The sequence below is a fragment of the Pongo abelii genome, chromosome 13, assembly GCF_028885655.2.
Source record: "Pongo abelii isolate AG06213 chromosome 13, NHGRI_mPonAbe1-v2.0_pri, whole genome shotgun sequence".
Taxonomy (NCBI): Eukaryota; Metazoa; Chordata; class Mammalia; order Primates; family Hominidae; genus Pongo; species Pongo abelii.
The window spans coordinates 103,951,034-103,974,918 of NC_071998.2; the positions used below are offsets into that span (position 1 = coordinate 103,951,034).

Consider the following 23,885-nt stretch of genomic DNA (forward strand, 5'->3'; position numbering starts at 1 on the left):
TGCTGCAGAACCAGTTGAACACATTGTGTTGAACACTCAAGGCGAGCCTGTTAAACTCGCATGAGGAGTTGCGTGTGGAGCAAGCTGCATGCTGGTTCTGCACGGCAGGACTACAGCTTGGTCAAATTCGGGGAAAAAGCCAACAAAAAGTGGCCCTTTACTCCACAGAGTTTGAGCAGCACTAATCTTGCTTGTCTAGGATGCCTTCTGGCTCCAGTGTTTGTAACTGCTTGGTAGGTTCACCTCGCCTGCTGCCTAGACAGAGCTGATTTATCAGGACAAGGGAATTGTAATGGAGAAAGTAATTCATGCAGAACCAGCTTACAGGATACTGGAGTTTTACTGTTATTCAAATCATTCTCCCTGAGCATTTGGGGGTCAGAGTTTTTAAAGATAATTTGGTGGGTAGGGGCTTAGGAAGTGAGGAGTGCTGATTGGTTAGGTAGGAGATGGAATCATAGAGGGTGGAAGTGAGGTTTTCTTGCTGTGTCTTCTGCTCCTGGGTGGGATTGCAGAATTGGTTGAGCCGGATTACCACCTTTTTACATTTGTGGGCTAAATGCAAACTTCTAAAATATATACAAACAAATCATCCTTTGTCATCCCTTTAAATCCCTTTGTTGAAAGGAAACTTTTAAAATATACACAAATAAATCATCCTATGTCATCCCTTTAAGTGAGACCGAGACATGGCTCAGCAAATGGCACCATGTTCCAGAATATCACAGGCCAGCTCAGAACTTGTCAGTGGGGCTGCCCATAGGCAGGCCTCCTCTTACTGGGGAGGTTGAGGTGGGAGGATCCCTTGAGGCCAGGAGTTAGAGGCTGCAGTGTGTTATGATTGCACCTGTGAATGGCCACTACACCCCAGCCTGGGCAGCACAGGGAGACCCTATCTTAAAAAAAAAAAGGTTTTGGATTTTGGGGCATTTTGGGTTTTCAGATTGGGGACGCCCAACCTGTGTAACAATGATTTACAAGGTATTTACATTGTATTAGGTATTATAAGTAATCTAGAGATGATTTAAAGTATACAGGAGGCTGTGCATCAGTTATATGCAAACACTACATGATTTTACGTAAGGGACTTGAACATTCACAGATTTTGATATCTCAGAAGTCCTGGAACCGATCCCCACCCCACCCCACCAGATAGCAAGGCGACAACTGTGTGTGTGTATATGTGCATGTATGTGTAAAATCTCATTGATTCCATACCACAACCATGAGGTTTAGGTACCATTATTATCCCCATTTGAGAGATGAGCAAACCAAGGCCCACTGTCACACAGCTAGCACTGGTAGAGCTAGGATGGTACCCTGCAGTTTGACTTTTTTTGCCACCTACCATTCCATCACTCTGCCTCTTTTTGGTTTGTAAGTGGAAGGTGTATTTGTTTTCAAAGAGAGGGGTGAGAGTGAGGAACGTTAGTAAGATAATAGCAGGGACCTGCATTTCAGGGAAATGGTTTGACATCAGAGCTGCTGGGATTTTCCTCCTTTGCCGTGGTTCCTGCTGCCGCCGCCATGCCAAAACATACCTGGAAAGGAACCAGCTTTGGAATTTGAAACCCACACCTCAGAAATGACACACCTTGGCTTTGTGTAGTGTCTTTAATGTTAATTGCATCACAGGATCACTGCAGTGGTCATCTGAGGCCCAGGGGGAAGGCATTGTTCTTTCCCCGTTTCATGGGTGAAGAAATGAGGCACAAAGGAGCTGGACACATTGCCCAGCCTCTTTGATGCCGAGTGGCCCTCCATCCTGTGCATGTTTGTTGTGTTGATTCCAGCATCACCCCTAGTGATCTACACCAGAGCGTAAAGGATGCATGTATCTATGGAAAGGCAGATGATGAGGACTGGAACTGTGGTCACTGGCCCAGCATATGCAGCTGGCACCCTCCCTCTAGTTCTTCCTGCCACAGGCTGTCAGCCTTCTTCCATCCTGTGTGTCTGTCACAAGGGAGGCGACAACAGAAATGCAGAGCCATGTGCACATAGCTGCCCTCTGCCTGCCTATGGCCGGCCCCACTGATGAGTTCTGAGCTGGCCTGTGATATTCTGCAACATGGTGCCATCTGCTGAAGCCATGTCTCGGTCTCATTTAAAGGGATGACATAGGATGATTTATTTGTGTATATTTTAAAAGTTTCCTTTCAACAAAGGGATTTAAAGGGATGACATAGGATGATTTGTTTGTATATATTTTGAAAGTTTGCATTTAGCCCACAAATGTAAAGATAGAAGTCATTCACAGAAAAACAAATAACTGCATGATCTCACTTATATGTGGAATCTAACAAAGTTGAAGTCATAGAAACAGAGAGTAGAACGGTGGTTGCCAGGACTCAGGATGGGGAAATCGTGGTCAAAAGGTACAAACTTTCAGTTATAAGGTGAACAAAATCCTGGGGATTCCATGCATGATGTGGAATGTCTTCATTAATTTGATTGTGATCATCACTACACAGTGTGTACATGTATCAAATCATCACGTCATACGCCTGGAATGTATGTAATTTTATGTGTTAGTTAAATATTTAAGGAAAAATAGAAGTCACTTTTTCTGGCTAGGGAGGGAAGGAGAACCAACAAGTTCTGCCGCTGGCCTAGTTTGGAAACCGAGGATCCTGCATTTTAAAGACGTCATGTATGTAGTTCTGTAAATAGCATCTGTACAAGCTCAGCACTGAATACGAGCTTTCTCAGAGGCTGATGCTGTCATTTAATATGTTCAGCCCTATACAGGACACATTCCAAAGCCAGGAGCTGAAGGTTCAGAATAATAGGCTGAGTTAACTCTTAACTGTGCCTGGCTTGCTGGCTGCTGGAAACACACACCAGGCTTGGAGCAGTCTCGAGCAGAGGGAGACTCTGGTTTTGGCGCCCTCAGACCCCCACAGCTGCCTGCCAGGGCTCCTGGCTCACATTCCTATGGGTCTGGGTGATTCCCGTCCACTGCCCGTGCTGTGGAAATCTTTGGCTGCTGCTGTTCTCCGCCTTCCTGGACACAACTTACCCACATGGCTCATCCTCTTGGCCACAGGAATTCTTACCAGAGGCGAAGGGTTCCCCGCAGTCCATGAAAATGACTAGTCAGTCCTGAACACACATCTGCGTTCTCTTAGCACACCGTGGCCAGGCCATCTTCACCTTCCCTCTTCCTGGTGGGATGTTGAGCCATGCCACATTCACTTTGCTGCTTATTTAGCAATTGTGATTTTTAAAGACAAAATAGACTGTCCTGGTGGTGTGCCAGTGAATGTAATGTAACAGTGGCAGCAGCAGAAATCCTTTGCTGCCTTTGAGTCTGGGGCAGCAGCTGCGTTGGTGGGCAGAGGAGGGTGCAGTTGGCAGCCTGTCCAAGTCCAGCATGATTCGAGCACAGGATTTAGAATGGGATGGCCCTGGGTTCAAAGCCCAGCTGTGCCCTAGCTTGCACTGATTTGCTCCTCAGCCTTTGTGGGCCTCAGTTGCCTCACACACATGATTGTTGTGGTGCCATAAAGTGCTCGGCATAGTGTCTGACGTAGTGACAGATGCTCCGTTGGAGGAGTCTCCCGTGTCCACACTGGCTGCAGTAGGAATGTGGGCGGAGAACTTTGTTTTCTGGGTTTGCTGTCACATATTTTAAGAAGTCCCTTTTCTGACCACAGTGTTTTAGACATTGATTCCTGTGTCCTCAAGCTTCCCCTGCCTCCCTAGCCCTCCACACACCTGTCCTCCCCGACAGCCCATCAGGAGGTTTGGTGGATGCCAAGGAAATGAGCAACTTAAGCTTTTGCTGTGCTTTGCCTGATGTGGTTGTGAGCTCATGAAGCCAGAGCTGCTGTTGATGACATTTTTTTTAAAAAAAGCCAGGGAATTCGGAAGTGGGTTAGGGCTGAGTCTATCCCAGAGCCTCGGCCAGGTCTTTTGGGAACTGATGGTGGGAGTGAGGTAGCTCAGGGGACTGTCGCAGGAGTGCCAGGGAGGAGAGGGCCCCTGGTATGGGCATGGTCAGCAGAAGATCCGAGGGAGTCTGGGGGCTTACCTCGTTATCAGGTGAAACCTTGAAAAACTTGCACCGAATAAGGAGGGAAAATTGATTTCTGTGGAGTCATGGAGTGGCATCAAAATCGGATCACTTTTTTGTAACCCAGGGGAAGGAAGTGGCCTCATGTGTCTCCACAACCTTCCCTGTGAATTTCAAAGTGGGGTGATCCTCTTAGGGGAGTCCTAGGACGTCTTGTGGGGAAAGAGCAGGTGCTGAGGGCAGAGGATGCGGAGGCCTCTGGAGCTGGGGAAGAATGGTGGTGTCCTAGAATGCAAAGTTTTGCATTGTGGTTGGGCTGAGGCTGGAGAAAGCTCAGCAGACACTGAGGTGGTGATTCCCAGGCAGATGGAGCTTTGGACTCTGGAGACTTGGCCTTCTCCATGTTAATTGTGAGGTTGGAGAAGCGACATGCACTTACTTAGTAGGGGCTGGCTGCCTTCTGCTGGACCTGTTGGGCCATAGCCTGGTGTACACCTTAGAATCTAACCTGCCATGGAAGGTGGGGGGCATCAGAGCTCTTACAGAAGATAAGGAGAAGCTGAGGAATTGCATTTTAAATGGCACCGGGAGCATCCGCACCCTCGAATGACAGTGAGGGTAACAGAGAGGGAGCTCTTGCCTTTTCCTGTCTTCCACTTCGGACTCTTTTCAGTGCTAATACACTCGGTATAACTAGCTCCAAAAAGAACAAAGAAGGGATGCCAGGGAGAAGGCTTCATAGAATTCCTAGTTATCTTCAAAAGGTAAATAAAAAAAAGCAGGGTGCTGTTTTAGGCCCTGACCCACGGGTAGCCTCATCCTGGGTGGGTGCCAGCTGAAGAAGTTTAAATGGGTGGTGTCAGAGTGCAGATGAGGAGAGATGGGCCATGTGGAGGGGACCTGGGGTGTCGGTGTGGGTAGGGGGCCAGCATGTGGTGTGTGGGGGGGTGGGTGTGTGGTGTGTGTATGGGGAGGGCACGTGGCATGTAGGGAGGGTGTGTGGCGTGTAGGGAGGGCACGTGGCATGTAGGGAGGGCGTGTGGTGTGTGTGGGGTATGTGGTGTGTGGGGGTGGGTGTGGTGTTTTGGGGGAGCGTGGGTGTGGAGGGGAGTGGGGCGTTGGTGTGGGAAGAGCAGGTGTGTCGTGTGGAGGTGACTGGGATGGAAAGGTGCCCAGAGCTGTTCCCCCTCTGGTTGAGAGAAGAGCAGAGGGAAAGTGGAAATTGGGCTCTCTGGACAAACCTCTTGAAGGCTGTAGACCTTGGACAGCTCTTAGAACCACCAGGATAGTGAATGTTCTAGAATGGGAAAGACGTGGTGGGTAGTGAAGTGAGAATCCCAGTTGTAAACTGGCAGCAGGGAGACTTCTACATATGGAGCTTCTGCAGACCAGAGAATGGGGCCTGGTGTCTGTTGTTTCCAGATCCTTCTGGCAAGTGAGGACCCTCACCGTGGGGCAGAAGACCAGGTGCCTCCAGCCAAAGCAGGCAGAGCTCCCCCATCCCCTCAGCTGACTTAAGTCCCACCGCAGCCACCCTCTGCCAGTGCGGTGGTTCCCATGTGACAGATGGGGGCCTGGGGTCAGAGGAAGCATGGAACTTAAGTGCCAAAGTCAACAAATGGTGGAGCCGGTATGGGGTCCAGGTGCACCTGGCTCCAAAGCTTACGCCTTTCCCCAGGGCGCGGGCCCCAGCAGCTGTGCACCCTGAGGGGGCGCCCTGCCTTTCCCGAGGCAGGCACGGAGAGTGTGTGTGGCCTTCCCTCTGTCTTCACTCTTGTGTCATTGCGCAGGCAAGCTCGAGGATCTCTTGCTGTCAGCTTCTCTGCTCCTCATCTCATGCCCTCGCCTCTCCCTCCCTCACTCCCCACTGACCATTCTCTGAAGTTTGTTTTTATCTATTATTAAAAAAGCATTCACTCAGAGAGCCACTGACTTTCTGTTTGCCCAATTCCATGGCCTCTTTTCAAACTTGACCCTGTGTCAGTGTTTTCTTACCTGTTTTCACCTCACAGCTCAAATAGACACTGAAAACGCAGTTACTGGAAGCTGGACATGACCAGCCTGGGGGCTCTGGCTTCCCAGAGGGCAGAGGACCAATCTCTCTGCCACTCACACATTGCTAGTTAGGGAGCCCTGTCCCCTGCTCACTCAGCAGTGTGTGGCTGTCACTGGTCCTGGAGCCTGTCCTACAGCAGCCACGAGCTCCCCTCTTCTCCACACTTTGGGATTATATCTGTCTTGTGTAGTCTTTGGAGATTTTCCTAACCTGCTATCATCATGAGAGCAGATAATGTGACATCTCCAACCCAGCTCCAAGAAGGAGACTTAGGTTGAGATTTCTGTTCTAGGGCCTGGAAATGCGTGGCACATGGAAGGAGCTCAGTAATGCATGCATGCATCCATCCATCCATCCATTTATGTGTTTATTTACGAGACCGAGTCTTGCTCTGTTGCCAGGCTGGAGTGCAGTGGTTCAATCTCGGTTCACTGAGTAATGCATTTTTAAATGAATTTTGAGTGAATTTAAGTTACTGTCCCGTTCCCCAGCACACAGAAATGCACAGTCCCATCCACGTGACTCTTCTGTCATTGCACTAACAACCTGTATTCTGTAATGGAAATTCTCATGAGAGATTGGGAACCAATGTGGAAAATACAATTTTGTCCCCTCTATATAAATTTTTATCTTTTGAGATCTTATCTGGTGATATTTTTGTTTGGTGTCATGATAAGCAACACCCAACCATTAGCAGTGCTGTGCCATGTCAACATCCTTCAGATGCATGGTAGCACAACCGTAACAATACCTCAGTCACGAAAATTAAAACATTGAGATAAGAGGAAATGCTGAGGGTGGTGGCCCACACCTGTTATTATCTCAGCACTCTGGGAGGCCAAGATGGGAAGATCGCTTGAGCTCAGGAGTTCGAGACCAGCCTGGGCAAGGTAGCAAGACCTCGCCTCTACTCCAGATAAAAATATTAGCTGGGTGTGATGGTGTGCATCTGTAGTTACAGCTACTCGGGAGGCTGAGGCAGGAAGATCGCTTGAGCTTGGGAGATTGAGGCTACAGTGAGCTGTGATTGCGCCACTGCACTCCATCCCGGGCAACAGAGCAAGACCTGTCTCAAAAATAAATAAAATAAAAAATAAAAAGAATGCTTAGTGTTACTGGTCAGTGAATTGATAGTTACAAAGACACTATCCAAAAAGAATCAAAGGTGAGAAGAATACACGCCTGAGTGTGAGTTGCCAGCACTCCCCTTCTTCAAGTTGGGGAACTTCACAAGCTGGTCACAGACAGCTCACCCCAGTTCCTCTTATTTTCTTATTTTTAATCCTTCCGTCCTCTTCTAACTCCTGCCACCCCTGGGCTTCTCTGGCTCTGTTCTCTCTGATTCACCACCTCCTCCTTCTGTGCCTGCCTTTCCGCCTTTCTGAGTGACTTTTGCTGAGTCCTTTATTAACCCTACACATGCTGGCTTCTCTGTGAGTTCAAACCTTGGGCACTGCCTCCCTCAGCCCCACGTTTCCCTCCATATATTTAAAAAAGATTATATTGTGGTAAAATATACAGAATATAAAATTTGCCATCTTAACCATTTAAAAGTGTACAGCTTAGTCGTGTTAAGCACATTTACATTGTTGTGCAATTGATATCTGGAACTCTTTTCATCTTGCAGAACTGAAACTCTGACCCATTAAACAACTCTCCATTCCCCCTCCTGCCGGCCTCTAGAAACCCATGTTCTGCTTTCTGTCTCTATGACTTTGACCATTCTAGATACCTCATATCTAGAAGAATATAATATTTGTCCTGTAACTGGCTTATTTCACTCAGTGTAATGTCCTTGGTTTATCCATGTTGTAACGTGTTAGAATTCCCTTCCTTTTTGAGGCTGAATAATATCCCATATATATGGGACATACACACACATACATACATACACATACATATACATACCACATTTTGTTTATCAGTGGACATGTGTTGCTTTCATCTTTGGGCTACTGTGAATAATGCTGCTATAAACGTGTGTACAAGTATCTCTGAGACCCTGCTTTCAATTTCTTTGGATATATACTCAGAAGTGGAATCCAGCAGGATCATATGGTAGTTCTATTTTAAAATTTTTGAGGAATCTCCATACTGTTTTCCATAGCGGCTATACTATTTTACAATCCACCAACAATGAACAAGGGTTCTAGTTTCCCCATGTTCTTACTGACATTTATTTTTTTGAGACAGAGTCTTGCTCTGTCGCCCAGGCTAGAGTGCAGTGGCGTGATCTTGGCTCACTGCAATCTCCACCTCCCGGAGACCAGCCAGGCTGGTCTCGAACTCCTGACCTCAGGTGATCCGCTTGCCTTGGCCTCCCGAAGTGCTGGGATTACAGGTGTGAGCCGCTGCACCTGGCCTATTTTCTGTTTTTGTTATTTTTTTGATAGTAGCCATCCTGATGAGTGTGAGGTGCTATCTCATTGTGGCTTTGATTAGCATTTCAGTAGTAATTATGATGTTGAGCGTCTTTTGTCCTTGTTGACTGTTTATCGTCTTTATTTTTATTTTTTTGAGATGGAGTCTCGCTCTGTCGCCAGGCTGGAGTGTAGTGGCATGATCTTGGCTCACTGCAACCTCCGCCTCCCTGGATCAAGCAATTCTCCTGCCTCAGCCTCCTAAGTAGTTGGGACTACAGGAGCACACCACCATGCCCAGCTAATTTTACTGTATTTTTAGTAGAGACAGGGTTTCACCATATTGGCCAGGGTGGTCTCGATCTCTTGACCTTGTGATCTGCCCGCCTTGGCCTCCCAAAGTGCTAGGATTACAGGCGTGAGCCACTGCGTCCAGCTGACTGTTTATCTTCTTTGCAGATATGTTTAAGTCTTTTGCTCATTTTTAAATTTGGTTGTGTATTCTTTTCCCAAAGCCTTTATAAAAGAGCTGTGTTTGGTTTTCTTGTTATCTCACCCCGTTTTGTGGAGGGAGGCGTCACTCTTCCCCTGGCTGCAACTCCCTCCTTTCTCTGATCTGTGGACCTGTCCTTCATTCTGAGCCTTTGGTGGCATTAGTGCCACCCTAGTCATTCAGACTAGAAACTTCAGGCTTCTCTCTGACTCCTTGTATTTTATTTCTCATGGGCAGCCAGTTGCCAAATCTGTCAGTTCTGTCTCCACCAGGTTGGTTTACTCCATCCTCTCCCTTCTGGTGTTAGAGCCACAACCCCAGTTCCAGGATGCCCAGTGCAATCTCATGCTAATATGTAGTTTAGAGATGATTCATCTCTGTTGTCTAATGAAATCTCAGGGTGGAGTAGCATTGGCAAAGGGTGGCGTAATGTTTGGGAGAACATATAATAATATAGTTTGTATTTGGAAGATGAAAACCTGTTTTATAACACATGGAATAAAGCTTGAGGAGCTGTGCAAGGGATAGATTATCTTTTGTGAACAGCAAATTATAATATTGATACTGATATGTGCTAACAAATGTTTATTGAACACTTACTATATGCCAGGCACAAGTGTGTCACAGGTGTGCAATGACTATCTGGAACCAGTGTTGCAGGCGTAAGAAGAATTTACCAAGACAATTATAGGTAAAGAAAAACAGATTTATTAGAGAAAGTAGGAAAATACATTGCAAGGGTGCAATAGGCAGATCAGCAAGAAGGGAGCTGACTGCCAGGAAACAAAGGCTTGCTGGGGATTTCATAGAATGGTGCTTGTGCTGTGTAATGAAGAGGGCTTCGTGCAGTGCTGATAACTCCAAGGTTGCAGTGAGCAAACTTGCATTTTTCTATTAACTGAGGGTCTGGTGATAGCTGGGTGCAGGAAGATTGTGTTATTAATATTTGTGCAGGAAGGCTATGTGTCCTGGATCATGAAGAAAAGCAGAAGTATAGCTTAATCTGCCTTCTCTTTTTGCTTTCCCTTGGTCCTGCCAGCCCAACTCCCCCTTCCTAATTAGGACGCCGTAAAGCACTTAATACGTATTAGCCTGTCTGGCCTCATGACAGCCTTGTGAGGTGGAGGATATTATTAGCCAGACAGAGAAGCTGAGGCCAGGTCCCAGGCCACACACCTGGTAAGTGGCAGGTGGGGTGTGCAAGCTAAGCTCTGGAAGTTTGGTTCTAGAGCTGTCCACTGCAGCTGGAGGAAGTGTGGGGCTTTTTCTGTTCTCCAGAAGTGGGCATGAGTTAACTGGGCCTCAGGAAACCAGGCCTTTGGGACGAGCCTCAGGCTCCTCATCCCCTGCCACCGTCTGCCAATCTTGCGAGCTGCAGTTCCCTCTCCATGCCGCTGTGGGCCCTGTGGCCTGTGCACAATTCCTGCGGTGGGTCCTGGTGTCTTCTCTCCTCTGTCCCTTGCATGTACTGCCACTCTGGAGTGCCTTCCGAGTGGTCACACATCTCACATCTGTCATCTTTAAAGAGCTGCCTCAGTGCTGTTTCCTCCATGAGGCCTGATCTTCCCAGGTTGGCCGCCCTCTCCATCCTCCTCAGTGTGCTTATCATGGGGGCTGCAGGGGAAGCGACAACACTTACGATATCTCGCCTCAGTGTCTAGGCATGTGCCTGTTTCTTCTCAACTAGACTGTAGGTTACGGGAGACAAGATTTGCCTGTTGAGACCCAAGCATTTTTGTATTCCTCAGTGCCAAGCACAGAATGTGTTATGAAACTGAGAAGCCAAATATTTCCCAGACCGAGGCTCAGGCAGTCCTAAAACCCACAGCCGTGGTCTAGACCCTGATTTTTGTGGGTAAGTCAGGATTCCCATCTCCAGAACACACCTGGGAATTTTTAAACCTGGGAATCTTTCCTCTGTAAACAGTCCTCTGATTCAGAGACCCTGGCTGCCCTCCTCTCCACCTGTCCTGGTGAGGTTCTCTTTCCAGGGCTTTCCATTTTCTCCTCACAGCAGAAGTTTCGTTAGGCAAACAGGAAGTTGCTCATAGGCACCCTCACTGCGATGCAAATGTGAGCAGTGGCCAGGAGACGGGTAAGGGAACTGGCCTGTGCCTGTGGGGAGGTGAGGCCAGCCAGAGACGCTGGCTCGCTGGGCATCTTTCCATTGAGGCTGATTCCTGGAGTGACTCTGGAGAGGCAAGACTGGGATCCTCTGGTTTTTATTTCAGTTTTTCCTGAGGTAACCAATAGTAATGGGTGGTCTTGGGAGGAGGCAAAAGAGACTTAAATCATGGCATCAGAAGAAAAAGTCAGTCTCTGATCTGGTATGGTGGCTCACACCTGTAATTCCGGTGCTTTGGGGGACCGAGGTGGGAGGATCCCTGGAGGCCAGGAGTTCAAGACCAGCCTGGACAACATAGCGCCACCACATCCTACTTATTGTAGAGATGGGGGTCTTACTATGTTGCCCAGACTGGTCTCAAATTCCTGACCTCCAGCGATCTTCTGCCTTGGCCTCCCAAAGTGCTGGGAGGCATGAACCACTGCACTCAGCCCAGTATTTTTTTTTCCCTCTTCCGGAAGCTTATGGGCTTTGAAGAAGGCCTCTTTCCCCATCTTAACAGAAAAATTCCTTGCTTTTAAATTTCCCAGAGTGTCTAGTTATCTCTTTCTCTCCAGCTCATCCTGGTTTCACCCATGTCTATTTCCCGTGTCAGGCACATTCGAATTTGCTTGCCTTGGCCGTGTCTCTTCCCTGACTCCTATGTTCTACGACCATCTCCACGTGGTCTGTGGAGAAGATGGCTGAGTACCTTGAAGGTGTCCAGCTCCCTCAGGCCTTTCTCATTGGCATCATTCTGGGTCAGCTCCTTGCCCGTGAGGCTTGGCTATAAACCTCCCCGATTGGTGGAAATGGATTCCCAGTGGTGAGCCATGGCTTGGAGACAGTTTGGTTCATGGGCCCCAGCACACCAAACATACAAGTCCTCACTTGTGATTGGGATACATTTGGCAGGTCGGGGGTTTGACCTGGCTTTGGGCATGTCGGCTCCCTGGCCACCATCAGGGCCCAGTGGAGTGCTTGAGTTAGGAGAGAGAAGCCAGTTTTGGGAAGCGCTGCAGCCACAAAGCCCAAACTCCAGCTGCACAGGATAGTGAAATTCACCAAAGCAAAGTGAAAGTTGTGAAACTTCAAGTGACATAGTTCCCTTTTGAGAAAGTCTTCTAAACCTCTTTAAGAAAAACTTGAAATAGCCTGCTGTATATTCTTTGAATTTCAGATTTTTTTGACATGCATAAGTAACTTTCCTCCTACTTTCTCAGACTTCTCTAACTCTCCATTTAAAAATATCTGCTATTGGGAGAAGCATAAACAAGCCTCCAGGTTATTTATAATGTGGGGTTCAGAGGAGGCACCTGGCCAGTAGTTGTCTTATTGCAATTCTCTGATTAATGAGGAAAGGCATCATCAAATGTCACAGCAATGGAATAATTCATGTGATCTGGGAGAACCTACCTCTTTTCTAGTTCCAATATGGGACACAGGAGAATAGCAGGGCAATACAAATGCTGTGTATTTGCAAAGTCTGCACACACTTTCAAGTGTGGATGAGTAAATCCTAAAAGGAACCAAAGACATATGAGTCTGAATTGCAATGTTTCTTCTTCCTGTGTGTAAATGGGGGTGTTTCCCCCACGAGTCTCTGTTGTGTTTGGATGGGTTTGAAGATTTGGGTTAGGAGAGCCCCTTTTCAGACCTCCTCCTTAGACCTGAAAACCCAAGGCTTTGCTTTCAAATAAATGCCTCCAGAGGAGGGAGCATGTTGATGGCATTTTAATGTAGGGCTTTGGCCTTTGACAAATATGTGCTCAGAGGAGCTCAAAGCAAGAGATGCCAGTTCTGTGTGCAGGGCACCCATGTGTGCCTCCCTTTTCCAGGTACCGGCAGACGTTGAGAAATGTCAGGATCGGATGGAGTGTTTCAACGCTGACCTGAAAGCTGACATGGAGAGGTGGCAGAACAACAAGAGGCAGGACTTCCGGCAGCTACTCATGGGGATGGCTGACAAGAACATCCAGTATTATGAGAAGGTAATGAGTGTGCCCAACAAGACTGGTTTCTAATGGCCGGAGCCTTTCACATGGGCCTACCAGAAATCCAGAAGCTGGGAATCCTGCTAGTCTCATCTCCTTCCCTTATTTTAGCTGCTTAGTCTTGGCTCCCGCTTCATGCCCTTGCCCAGCCGTGTGGCTGCAGTGCTGGGTTTGGCAGCAGAGGAGGTGCTCACAGGGGTTTCCCTAGCACATGCTGCTGGGGAAGCAGCCCGTTGGTCTTCCATGCTCTCTGGGCCTGGCGCTGGTTGCTTCCCAGAGCCAGTCAGACCTTCAGCACAGCGATGCTGCCACCGAATGGAGGCTTTGGGGTTACTTTACTCTGTGATGGGGTTCTGTACACAGGGGCCCTTCACTTTGGTTGTGCAGTGAACCCCTCTGGTCATCTGGTGAAGCCTATAGACCCCTCACCAAAATACTCTGCATTTGTTTTTTAAATAGACTTCAAAATATTGATTTTAAACACCTAAAATAAAGGGATGTAGGATTACAAAGGAAAGCAATTCTATTAAAAAGTTTTACTCATGGATCCCCTTGACCTGTGGACCCCAGGTTAAGCACCGCACGTGTGCACGCACACACACCCCACCACCACCACCACACCCCACACACACACTACACACACACCACACCCCCCACACACTACACACACACACACACCACACACCCCCATACTACACGCACACCACACACACTGCACACCCCCCACACATACACACCACATACACACCCCACACACAACCCCCCCCACATGACACCCACACACCACACACACACACACCCCACACAACCCTCACATACAACCCCCACACACACCACACACACATACAGATGACTCTTATCAGGCTACAGCCCAGTCTCCTCAATCAAGGTTTGCTTGATTCATATATCCAGCAAGCCAATGCGAGGCCAGGTGCAGTGGCTCACGCCTGTAATCCCAGCACTTTGAGAGTCCGAGGTGGGAGGATCAGTTGAGCCCAGTTCAAGACCAGCCTAGGCAATGTAGTGGGACTGTCTCTACAAAAGATACAAAATGAGCCAGGTGTGGTGGCGTGTGCCTATAGTTCCAGCTACTCGGGAGGCTGTGGCAGGAGGATGGCTTGAGCCAGGAGTTCAAGGCTACAGTGAGGCATGATTGTGCACTACTGCACTCCAACCTGGGTAACAGAGGTTTGTTGACCCTGTCGCCATATATATATATATATATATATATGCACGCACACACACACACCCATATATATACACACATATATATACACACACGTATACATACATACACACACACATGAATGTGTGTGTGTGTGTATATATATACATAGCGACGGGAAAAAATTCTGTTACCCAGGTTGGAGTGCAGTAGTGCACTCTGTTACCCAGTTTCTTTCTTCCGTAACTCCCATACCTTCCCTCTGCTGTTCAGCGGCCTTCCTACTACTACAAAACCAACTATGTCAAATGTCTCCGTCGCTCCCCTTGGTAATTAATCCCAGCATTCCTAAATTCCTGGTCCCAGGAGGACCCAACCCTGGTCTTAAGTACATGTTTATCTGTCTTCCCACTATATCACAGGCAGGACCACCATCTTGGGGCCTGGTATTGCTTCTATACATATTTAACAAATGCTTTTTGTGCACTTGCTGTGTGCAAGGGGCAGTGTGTACCAAATTGATAAACAGCAGGATTCCTGCCCTGTGGAGGGTATGTGTTCATCAAAGGAGCCCACAGCTTCAGAGTGAGATAAGGAAAAGAACGGGAAACTGGGGGAGAAAATACCAGGGGGCGTAATGCAGACTAAGGGTGAGAGGGGCAAGTGGAGTGGGCAGGAAAGGCCAGTCTGAGGAAATAACATTTCATCGGAGTCTCAGAGACAGAGGCTTGGAAAACATATATTCCAGGTATAGGAGACAACGTACGCAAAGTCCCTGGGGTAGGAAAGAGTTTGGTACATTTGAGGACCAAATAGAAAACTGGTATGGCCTTGGTTTATCATGGCTGACATACAAAGTCCATTGCAGATCTGAAGTGATGGCCTAGAGAGAGAGCAGGACCTGGAATGCCACAGACCCCAGACCATCTTCCATATATAAGGTGGGCTTCAGAGTTTAGCTTCCTCTCTAACCTCAGAGTCACCAAGGAGGAATCAGGGAGCAATTTCACCACTCCTCTTTCCGGCTTGACCTAGGATGCCTCTCTCCTCCTCCCTCCTCAGAACTTCTCCCACCTCCTCAGAACTCCTCCTACCTCCTCAGAACTCCTCCTGCCTCCTCAGAACTCCTCCCACCTCCTCAGAATTCCTTCTCCCTCCTTAGAACTCCTCCCCCCTCCTCAGAATTCCTTCCCCCTCCTCAGAATTCCTTCTCTCTCCTCAGAACTCCTCCCCACTCCAGAATTCCTTCTCCCTCCTCAGAACTCCTCCCCCTCCTCAGAATTCCTTCCCCCTTCTCAGAATTCCTTCTCCCTCCTCAGAACTCCTCCCCACGCCTCAGAATTCCTTCTCCCTCCTCAGAACTCCTCCCCGCTCAGAATTCCTTCTCCTTCCTCAGAACTCCTCCCACCTCCTCAGAATTCTTCCTCCCTCCTCAGAACTATTCCCACCTCCTCAGAATTCTTCCACCCTCCTGAGAACTCCTCCCACCTCCTGAGAACTCCCCCCGCCTCAGAACTCCTCCCACCTCAGGATTCCTCCTCCCTCAGGATTCCTCCTCCCTCCTCAGAACTCCTGCCTCCTCAGGATTCCTCCCACCTCCTCAGAATTCCTCCTCCCTCCTCAGAACTCCTCCCACCTCCTCAGAATTCCTCCCACCTCCTCAGAATTCCTCCTCCCTTCTCAGAACTCTTCCCACCTCCTCAGAATTCCTCCTCCCTCCTCAGGACTCCTCCTCCTTCCTCAGAACTCCTCCCACCTCCGCAGAATTCCTCCTTCCTCCTCAGAACTCCTTTCACTTCCTCAGAATTCCTCCTGCCTCCTCAGGATTCCTCTTCAGAGCTCCTCCCACCTCCTCAGAACTCCTCCTGCCTCCTCAGAACTCCTTTCACTTTCTCACAATTCCTCCCACCTCTTCAGAACTCCCGCTCCTCACACCTCTCCCACCCCCTCAGAACTCCTCCCCACCTCTTCAGAACCTCTCCCCACCTCCCCCAAACCCCTCCTGCCTTCTCAGAACCCCTCTCCGCTTCCCCAAAACTCCTCCCACCTCCTCAGAACTCCTCCCTAAATGACTCAGTACAAAGTCCTCCTCCACCCCTGGGCTGCTACTGAGAAGCCTGATGTGATTCACTTGCCCTCTGTATGCAAGAGACTTTCCAAAGGGAGAATCATTTCTGCTCTCAGAGGACGATGCAGAGTGTTCTGAGTTCTTGGCCTTTCACAAGGATCTGGGATGAAAAGAGGTTGATGTAGTGGAGCGAACATCAGCGTGGGAATCATGAGCTCTGCCATGGACAAGCTGTGTGTCTGGGCCAGTTATTTAACCTGAGTCTTGTCTTCCCCATCCATGAAATCAGTGTGTATGTGTCAAGTAATAATTCTCCTTCATAGAGGAGCTGTGAGGACTGGTGATAACTAATGTAAAGTACGTCACCATGTTTGGCCATAATAAAACTCAATGAACACTGGCTTCCCTCTTCCATATTCCCTTTTGGGAGATTCAGGTGTGACCCAAACAAGCAAACTTGAGGTTGGTGAGGAAGAGTGGGCTTTCCACCCGCGCCGAGTCAGGTGGCTGGCCTGCTCCAGCTATGATTTCCATCCTGCACAAGCGCCACCCACACCTGGAGCAGTGTCTCCATCCCTGCAGAGATCCTATGGCCTCTTCAGGGGTTTCCTGCTTGGGCTCTTTCCTGCTTTTTTGAAAGGAAAAGAATTTCCTCCAGTGAATCCATTTCCATTCACTGGATATGAGCTTTACAGACTAAGATGAATGCATTTAAGCCTTGCAGAGATATTGCTGTCTTTCATAAAGATGGGGTGACGCATTCAAAACAAACACTTGTTACCTCCCCGTTTGTAATGGTTATGGGTGACGCATGCAGGCATCATTAGACAAAGGTAATCCAGCAGGATCGACAACGAAAGGGTAGATCAGAGCGGAATTGAGAAGCTGACCCGAAATCGGAAACTCAAAGCTGATACTGTGTGTGTATGTTGTCGTTCCAGTGCCTCATGGCGTGGGAGTCGATTATTCCACTACTGCAGGAGAAACAAGAGGCCAAGTAAGTTCTTTCTCGGGACGGAGACTCTTCTACCTACACAGGGCCTGGCACCCCATACCAGAATGTCCCTGCAGTGCCAGAGACGCAGCGCTGGGAAAACCACCACAGAAACATCTCTCCTTTGTGTATTTTTCCCTCCCCCACCTTTAACCCCACAGTGGTTTTCAATTAGTATTTATTCCATGGTGGAGTCTGTGAGGCTAGAATCATCTCTCAGCAAGAGCAGCATACCTCCGTGTTATGAAGGCACCTGTTCAGTGAAGCACTACGAAAATTTGAAACCAAGGGACAAGACAACCTGCAGCTGACGCTCTGACATTTCATGACAGTTTCCTCTTTAGGGACAGCTGAGTTGCCAGTTGTGGGAGAGAACCCAGGGCCTGCTTTTCAAGGATGAGGAGGAGGCAGGAACAGAAGGCAGCTGTTGCTTTCTGTGGAAACCTGGCCCCTCTGGAATTGGCCTCTGTGGGCATTGACTTGTCTTGGCCGAGGAGGCGTTGGTGCCTCCCTGGCAAGTCCTTAACATACAGTACCTGTAGCTGTGAGTGTGGCCTGCTGCCTGCTTGTGATGAGTGATACCGTCTTACTGTTTCTGTTTCACATAGGGACATTTAAATCAATGTCAACATGCGTCCATGCTTGAGTGAGCAAGCCAGCGTCCTTGTCCTCCTGCAATGCCTTTGGGAAGCTCAGGGGAATGCTCCCCAAGCTTGTTTCTGACACTAGAATGCAACAGATTGGAAACTTTTTGTGTAAAATGAAAAAAAAACAGCACTTTTTTTTTTTTTTTTTTTTTTTCTGTGAAGGTCTTCAGTGTTTTGCTTGTTCACTGTCATCAGAGCAGGGATTAGACCTGTTAGGGAATATCTATTGTCTTGAAGTCAGTAGCTCCCCCATTGTTGAGATCAGTGGGCATATACAAAGCTCCACCCCCAGTGTCAGCTTTGTGCAATTTGCCTTTACCTCACCAAAAATACCTACTTTAACATTTCCTCCTGTGTCCTCTGAATGTCTGGGCAAGCTTTTGGTGAGAGGGCTGGTATGTTGTGTTGTTATGATACAGTCGAAATTTGTCAGTGCAGTGTGAATGTTCTACATAAAGTGCTTTAACCCTTAACATTTCCTGGACAGGAAGGAAAGTCAGTACCTGGACAGGCCTCGGAAATGACAAATGCAACAGCGAGCCCTTTGTTTCCAACTAAGCTAAAGTCTCCTCAGTGTGCAGCCAGATTCCTGGGGACTGCTGACTGTGGTTACAGGCTGCATTTCAGACGATGACCAGGTTTACTTTTCAGATCACAAAGCAAACAGTCACCAAGGATCTATCTTCCAACTCATTTCTTTTTTTTCTGCTGAAATAAGCTACATGTCATGTTTGTGTTCTTTCATCTGTGGCTCATCCCTGTAAAACTACGAATCTGAGCCTCAAATAAGCGGTAGTTTTTTTTTTGTTTGTTTTATTTTTAATGAAACAGCTGTGTTAAGGCGCTGCTTCAGATGCAAGTTCACCTGGAAATACTGGTCAGCGGGCAGCACATCAAGGTCACTTAAGCCCACTTTTAACTGCAGGTCATCCTCACATCGGCCAAGGCTGTGGTGCTGTTGATGCCGCAGTTGGGCAGCATAGGACGGCTTGGTTCTGTTTCATTGTGTTTGACAATGTTGCAGTTTAAATGATAATGTTGAAATCAATTGGTACTTGCCTGTAGTGTTAAACCCTATTTGTGCCATTCTCAAGTCCTTTGATGTGAATTTTCAGTTTGGTACAGTTAGAAGTGACTCATTGATGCGGAAAGGTAAGAACAACCCATGTACCCCCAAGTGATTCCGTGCTTTATTCTACCTCTGAGCCATCGTGTTGGCGTGGGTATAGACGCCTGAGTCTGACCTGACACTGTGCTGGGAGAATCAGGGTGTGTGTCTAATGGCGAGCTGACAGCCCTCTGTTGATATTTGGCAGAAGACACCAGACCAGCCCAGCAGCAAATGCTCATCTTTGGGAACATAGGAAGCTTTGCCTTGGGGAAGGCTTTACAAATGTCCAGTGTAATGAATGTTTGGAAAAAACTGGAGTTACAGGAGAATGAAATCTGACTATCTGCTAGTTGCCAAAACCCAGAAACATTCCTGTGTAATGGTTAGTTGGGAAAGAAGGCAGCACTTGAAAAAATTTACCAGGTTCCTTACTGGGAGATGTGGGAAGGGGTGTGGGATGCACGCGGTCACTCCCTCTCCTAGTGAGAGGCAGATGGCTGGCTCTGAAGGGAGGCAGGCACTGTGGGATTTGGTCTTGCTCTGTTTGGTCCCCATGTGATGCCCTGTGCTGTAAGACATCAGAAAGACTTGGAACAAGGCAAACTTTCTGTCCTCCTGGCATGTTATTGATAGCAGAGCCAGGAAGTCCAGTGTACATTACAGATTTTCTGGGAGAAATAGTCCTTCCAGAGAAAGGATTCCTTCCCAGCCTCCAGGCTGGTGTCTCATGAGGTCAGGAGGCTGGCCCAGAAGGAAGGGAACGTTAGGTGGTGAAGCAGGCTCCCCCGGGCCTCTGAGGGCCAGCAGTCCCAAACCATTTGCCTCTTTGTTTTGACCAAGCACAAAAGAGATGCTCCCTAGAAGTGTCACACGGAGGCTTCTGTGCCAAAGACTGCCTTGTAGAGGTTTCATCACCTCACCCTTCTTGGCTTCACAAAACTGTGGCCCTGAGATCACTACTCCTCTCTTAAGTATTTATTATTATTATTTTTTACTTTACCTCAAGCAGACAGACATAGGTTTTGAGGCTTGAATACATGGCAGTGGAATACAAGGCCCTCCCTAGCAGCCGCCCCAGGCCTGGAAAGTGGTAGATTTCATTTGCCCGGGTTAAAAATCCAGAGGAAGACAGAAGAGAGGAGTCCTAGGAACTGAGCAGATTTTAGAGACGCAAATGATGTTTAAGAGAGCCTTGTGATTTCTAGCAAGCATGGGCACTGCTTTTTCTTACTAATGTGGTAGATCTACGTGAACATTCTAGGCTGTTCTGCTCAGAGCGAGGAACCACTGCTCCTCAATGGAGAGGGAACATACCACCCAGTCAGGCTTAGCGTTGGGTTTTATCCTTTAATAAAAGTTTTATAATGATTCCTGTTCAACTTAAAGTGTGATTATAGAGATGATTGGCTCCATATTTCACCACGTCATTCCTTCAACTCACCAGACACCTTTCTTTAGTTGAAATAAACCGGCATGACCTGGAGATCATGGTGACTGTAAGCTAAGTCTGTTTTCATGCCAGATTTCAGCCCCACCCAGAGTGTGTTCTAGACGTTGTTGATTTGAATGGTTTTCCCAGTTCCCACTCCACGTGGGGAGGTTGAATGAATGCACACCTGCTGTTCACTTCGTGTGAGGCTGCCTTTTGTGATCAAATAACAGGAAGTTCTGCTTTAGAGGAGGGCACGATGACCATGTGGCAGTCTCCAAGTGGAATTTCTCTCTTGGGATGGCAGCCCAAGGAACATCCAGAGTTTGTGTGACTTGGTCCTGCCATTGTTAGCTTTGAAATCACAGGCATCGGGCTCTGTTTTGACACCATTCATTAGACTGCGGGACAGTCATTCTTTACGTTCTCTCTTGAGCTGGTGAGAGAGGAGGAAGAGGGAAGTCAAGAGCAACCTCCAAGGCCTGTGTTGGCCTTTTCTCCTTGGGTCTTGGGGTGGGTTAGAACTGGGTTCCAGTCTGGCCAGATGGGTTGCTGGCTGCACTGAGGGTGATTCTTCTCAGAAGATGGGCTGCCTGTGGTCAGGACAGGGCACACCAGTCGGGACTCCACCTTCCCAGACACCTACTTTAAGGACCTGTGGAAACTGGGTGATCCAATTATAGGGCTGGGGCAACCCTGCTTTGGCCACCCTCATTTACAAACTTAGGTTGGGAGTTTGGATTTCCTGTCTGACTTCCAAAAGCCTTCAAGATGGCAGCAGATGGACACACCCTCTCATTTCTTATGTCTTGTCTGTCAGATGGCAGGAGGCCTGTATCAGTAAATTTGAGGAAAATGTTCTCTCCTGGGCCAGCCTCACAGCTTGCATCGTGTGTGTTGGAATTGTTCTCTTCTGCCTTGTTCTGCCTTGTGATTTTTTCAATTCAGTGAATAAACCAGGAATCCATTTTTTCACCAACCCACCCTGTAGATTGTCAGCTTTTTGTTTGAGGGATGCCTGGTCTCCTCACAGTTACACGTAGCAGAGTGTGTGTAAGTTGTCTGTGTTGGAAAGGTTGGGCTGGGGGCTTTGCTGCAGGGGATTTCTTTCTTCATCATAAAACTTTGAGATACGTCCTGAGTATGACTGTCTAACCCTTTCTATGTGGCAGAAAAATATGTTTTCTAGATAGTTTTTACTACTACAGAGAGTCTGTAAATAAGTGCTTTGAAAAAAATAACAAACCAATAAGATATTTGTCTCCTATATAAACATTCTATGTATTTAGCACTTGAAAATAAACAAATCCAGAATTTAAAAAAATGCCACAGACTTTTCAAAGCCCAACTCTACTTTTTTGAGAATTTGTCCATACCTACTAATATGCCTTATTCTTCTTCACCTAGTGTTTTAAAAGTCCTGGGTAGAAAGAGTTTTAGAAATCAGTTGTTCAGCTTCAATAATATAGAGATCTAACATAGTCCTCAGGCCCCCTAAAGAAACAAGCAAGAAAGTGAGGGCCATCACTAGGGTTGGCTTTGGGGAGGGGAAAACTAAGGACTGCTTTTGCCAAATAATATTTTTGATAATGTAAGGAAACACAGGGACCACAAAACCTTTTCTTTTTTTTTTTAAGTGTGAAAGGTTAGTGCCTTTTGGCATACTTTTGATTTTAGAGGATATAGTATCGGCATCGACAAATCACGTAGAAACAAAGAATGCTATAGATGACAACAGTATTAAATGTTACTCCTGATTCTGCAGAACAGCTTTTGAAGATACTGGGGGGTATCTTCAAGCCTCAGAGCAGCTTGTTTCAGATAGAAATTCTCCATGGGTTGAAATGCCAAAAACAGAAAACATGATGTTGACTCACGTAATTTAGTCCATTTTAGCAGAGCCTTTAGTGTTAACACCAGTGGCGAGGAGCATTGCATATTCTCTGTCAGCAGCAGCACCCCCACACCAGGTGGTTCTGGGCTCTCTGTAGGCTGGTCCTAGTAGGTGACACCCAGCAACACCCCGTTGGACAGGATTGTTCACAGTCTTAAACCAACACTTCAGTCAGAAATGATACTGGGAGGAGGAAAGGAAAATCACTTTTTTTCCTCCATGTGGAAGTGAGGAGAGAGGAAAGTGGATTGCAAACCAAAATGTGAGTCAGTGTGATGAAGCAGTGGCTCTGTCATCTCAGCCTTTATCCAATAACAAACCAGCATCTCTTAAAGGCGCTTTTGGCCTGGACAACCCTGAGGTTTGGGTCCTGTGGTGGATTCCCTGTCCATTGTATTTGTGTGTGCCTGTTCCCTTCATCGCTGTGAGTTGGGAGTGCATTGAGAGATGATGTCCATCTGATATATTCCTGTGAAATAAACTGCCAGCAAACTTTCTAGCTTGTATTTTAACTGTTAAAGAAGACATTAAAAACTTCGGCTTTGGACATGTCCACATTATGGACTGTCATTTCTTATTTTTAAAAGTCATTCTTTACGTTTAAAATTTTAAAATAAAAACCTTCTGAGGTATTGATGTAGTCTGCCGTGTAAATGTTAACCTTCTCTCCATGCTGCCATTATGCCAAAACAAAAGCTGTGAAAAAAAAAAGTGCTTGAGAGAGTGTGTTGATAAGAAAGTGATTTATTTACAGATGGAAGTCTTTGTTTCATGAAGCTACCAAACTTTAAAAAGAATGTCACGCTTTTTTTTGTTTGTTATGGAAACCAGAGATTGTACAATGGAAAAAGAATCATTTTTTTGTTGACTTTTTGATGCTGGCACGAGGTTTTTGTCCACTTTTTTCATATATCTGTGTATAAAAAAATTGTTGTTTACTATGGAATTAGTATTACATTTTGAGGTAAACAAAAGAATTTGTATTGCTTGATAAATATTAGCTTGTAAATTTAAAGTTTCTTTACTTCAGTTAACTTAAAGGACCAATAAACCCATAAAAGATGCTTTCTTTATCTTGAGTCATGTCCTCATTTGTACCTTTTTGTAAGGCAGAAAAACATGTGTGCCTATTTTTCTGTTTTCTTATTTTCTCTTTACACGTTTTCAGTTTGCTTGTAAGAATCAAGACATAGAGTGACAGGAAAAAATATATATAATTGAACTATTTTTATTCTTCACTTCTTTATAGGCCCAATTTACCCTCAATTTACCCTCTTCTACATCTTCCACATCTGCACCAATCTGGGGAGATGAAGAAGCTTCCTAGTGTAGTAGCCATCATGATTGGCAGGCAGACTGACAGCCAGCCGAGGTATTTACTACATGAAAGATTTCCTGTGTTATTCCATAGCAAAGCACAACATTATATTCTGGGTCAGGGCCAGTTAAGTTGACCTGATGATGGTAATGCATTGAACTTGAGTATACTTAAAATGGTGCTCAACTTGACTTACTGATAGCAGACATCGTTAAGACTGCAGTCATACAAAAT

The 23,885-nt window shown here is 47.1% G+C and overlaps 1 protein-coding gene across 1 annotated transcript in view; it reads left to right on the forward strand.

The window, feature by feature from the left end:
- The window catches only part of SNX30 (sorting nexin family member 30), a 118,584-nt gene extending 95,178 nt beyond the window's left edge, over positions 1-23,406 (forward strand). The window contains exons 8-9 of the mRNA XM_002820110.6: positions 12,870-13,022; positions 17,200-23,406. Coding sequence (XP_002820156.3) covers positions 12,870-13,022; positions 17,200-17,259 — 213 coding nt within the window. The 3' untranslated portion in view covers positions 17,260-23,406. The remainder of the gene's footprint in view (positions 1-12,869; positions 13,023-17,199) is intronic.
- Positions 23,407-23,885: the final 479 nt, after the last annotated feature.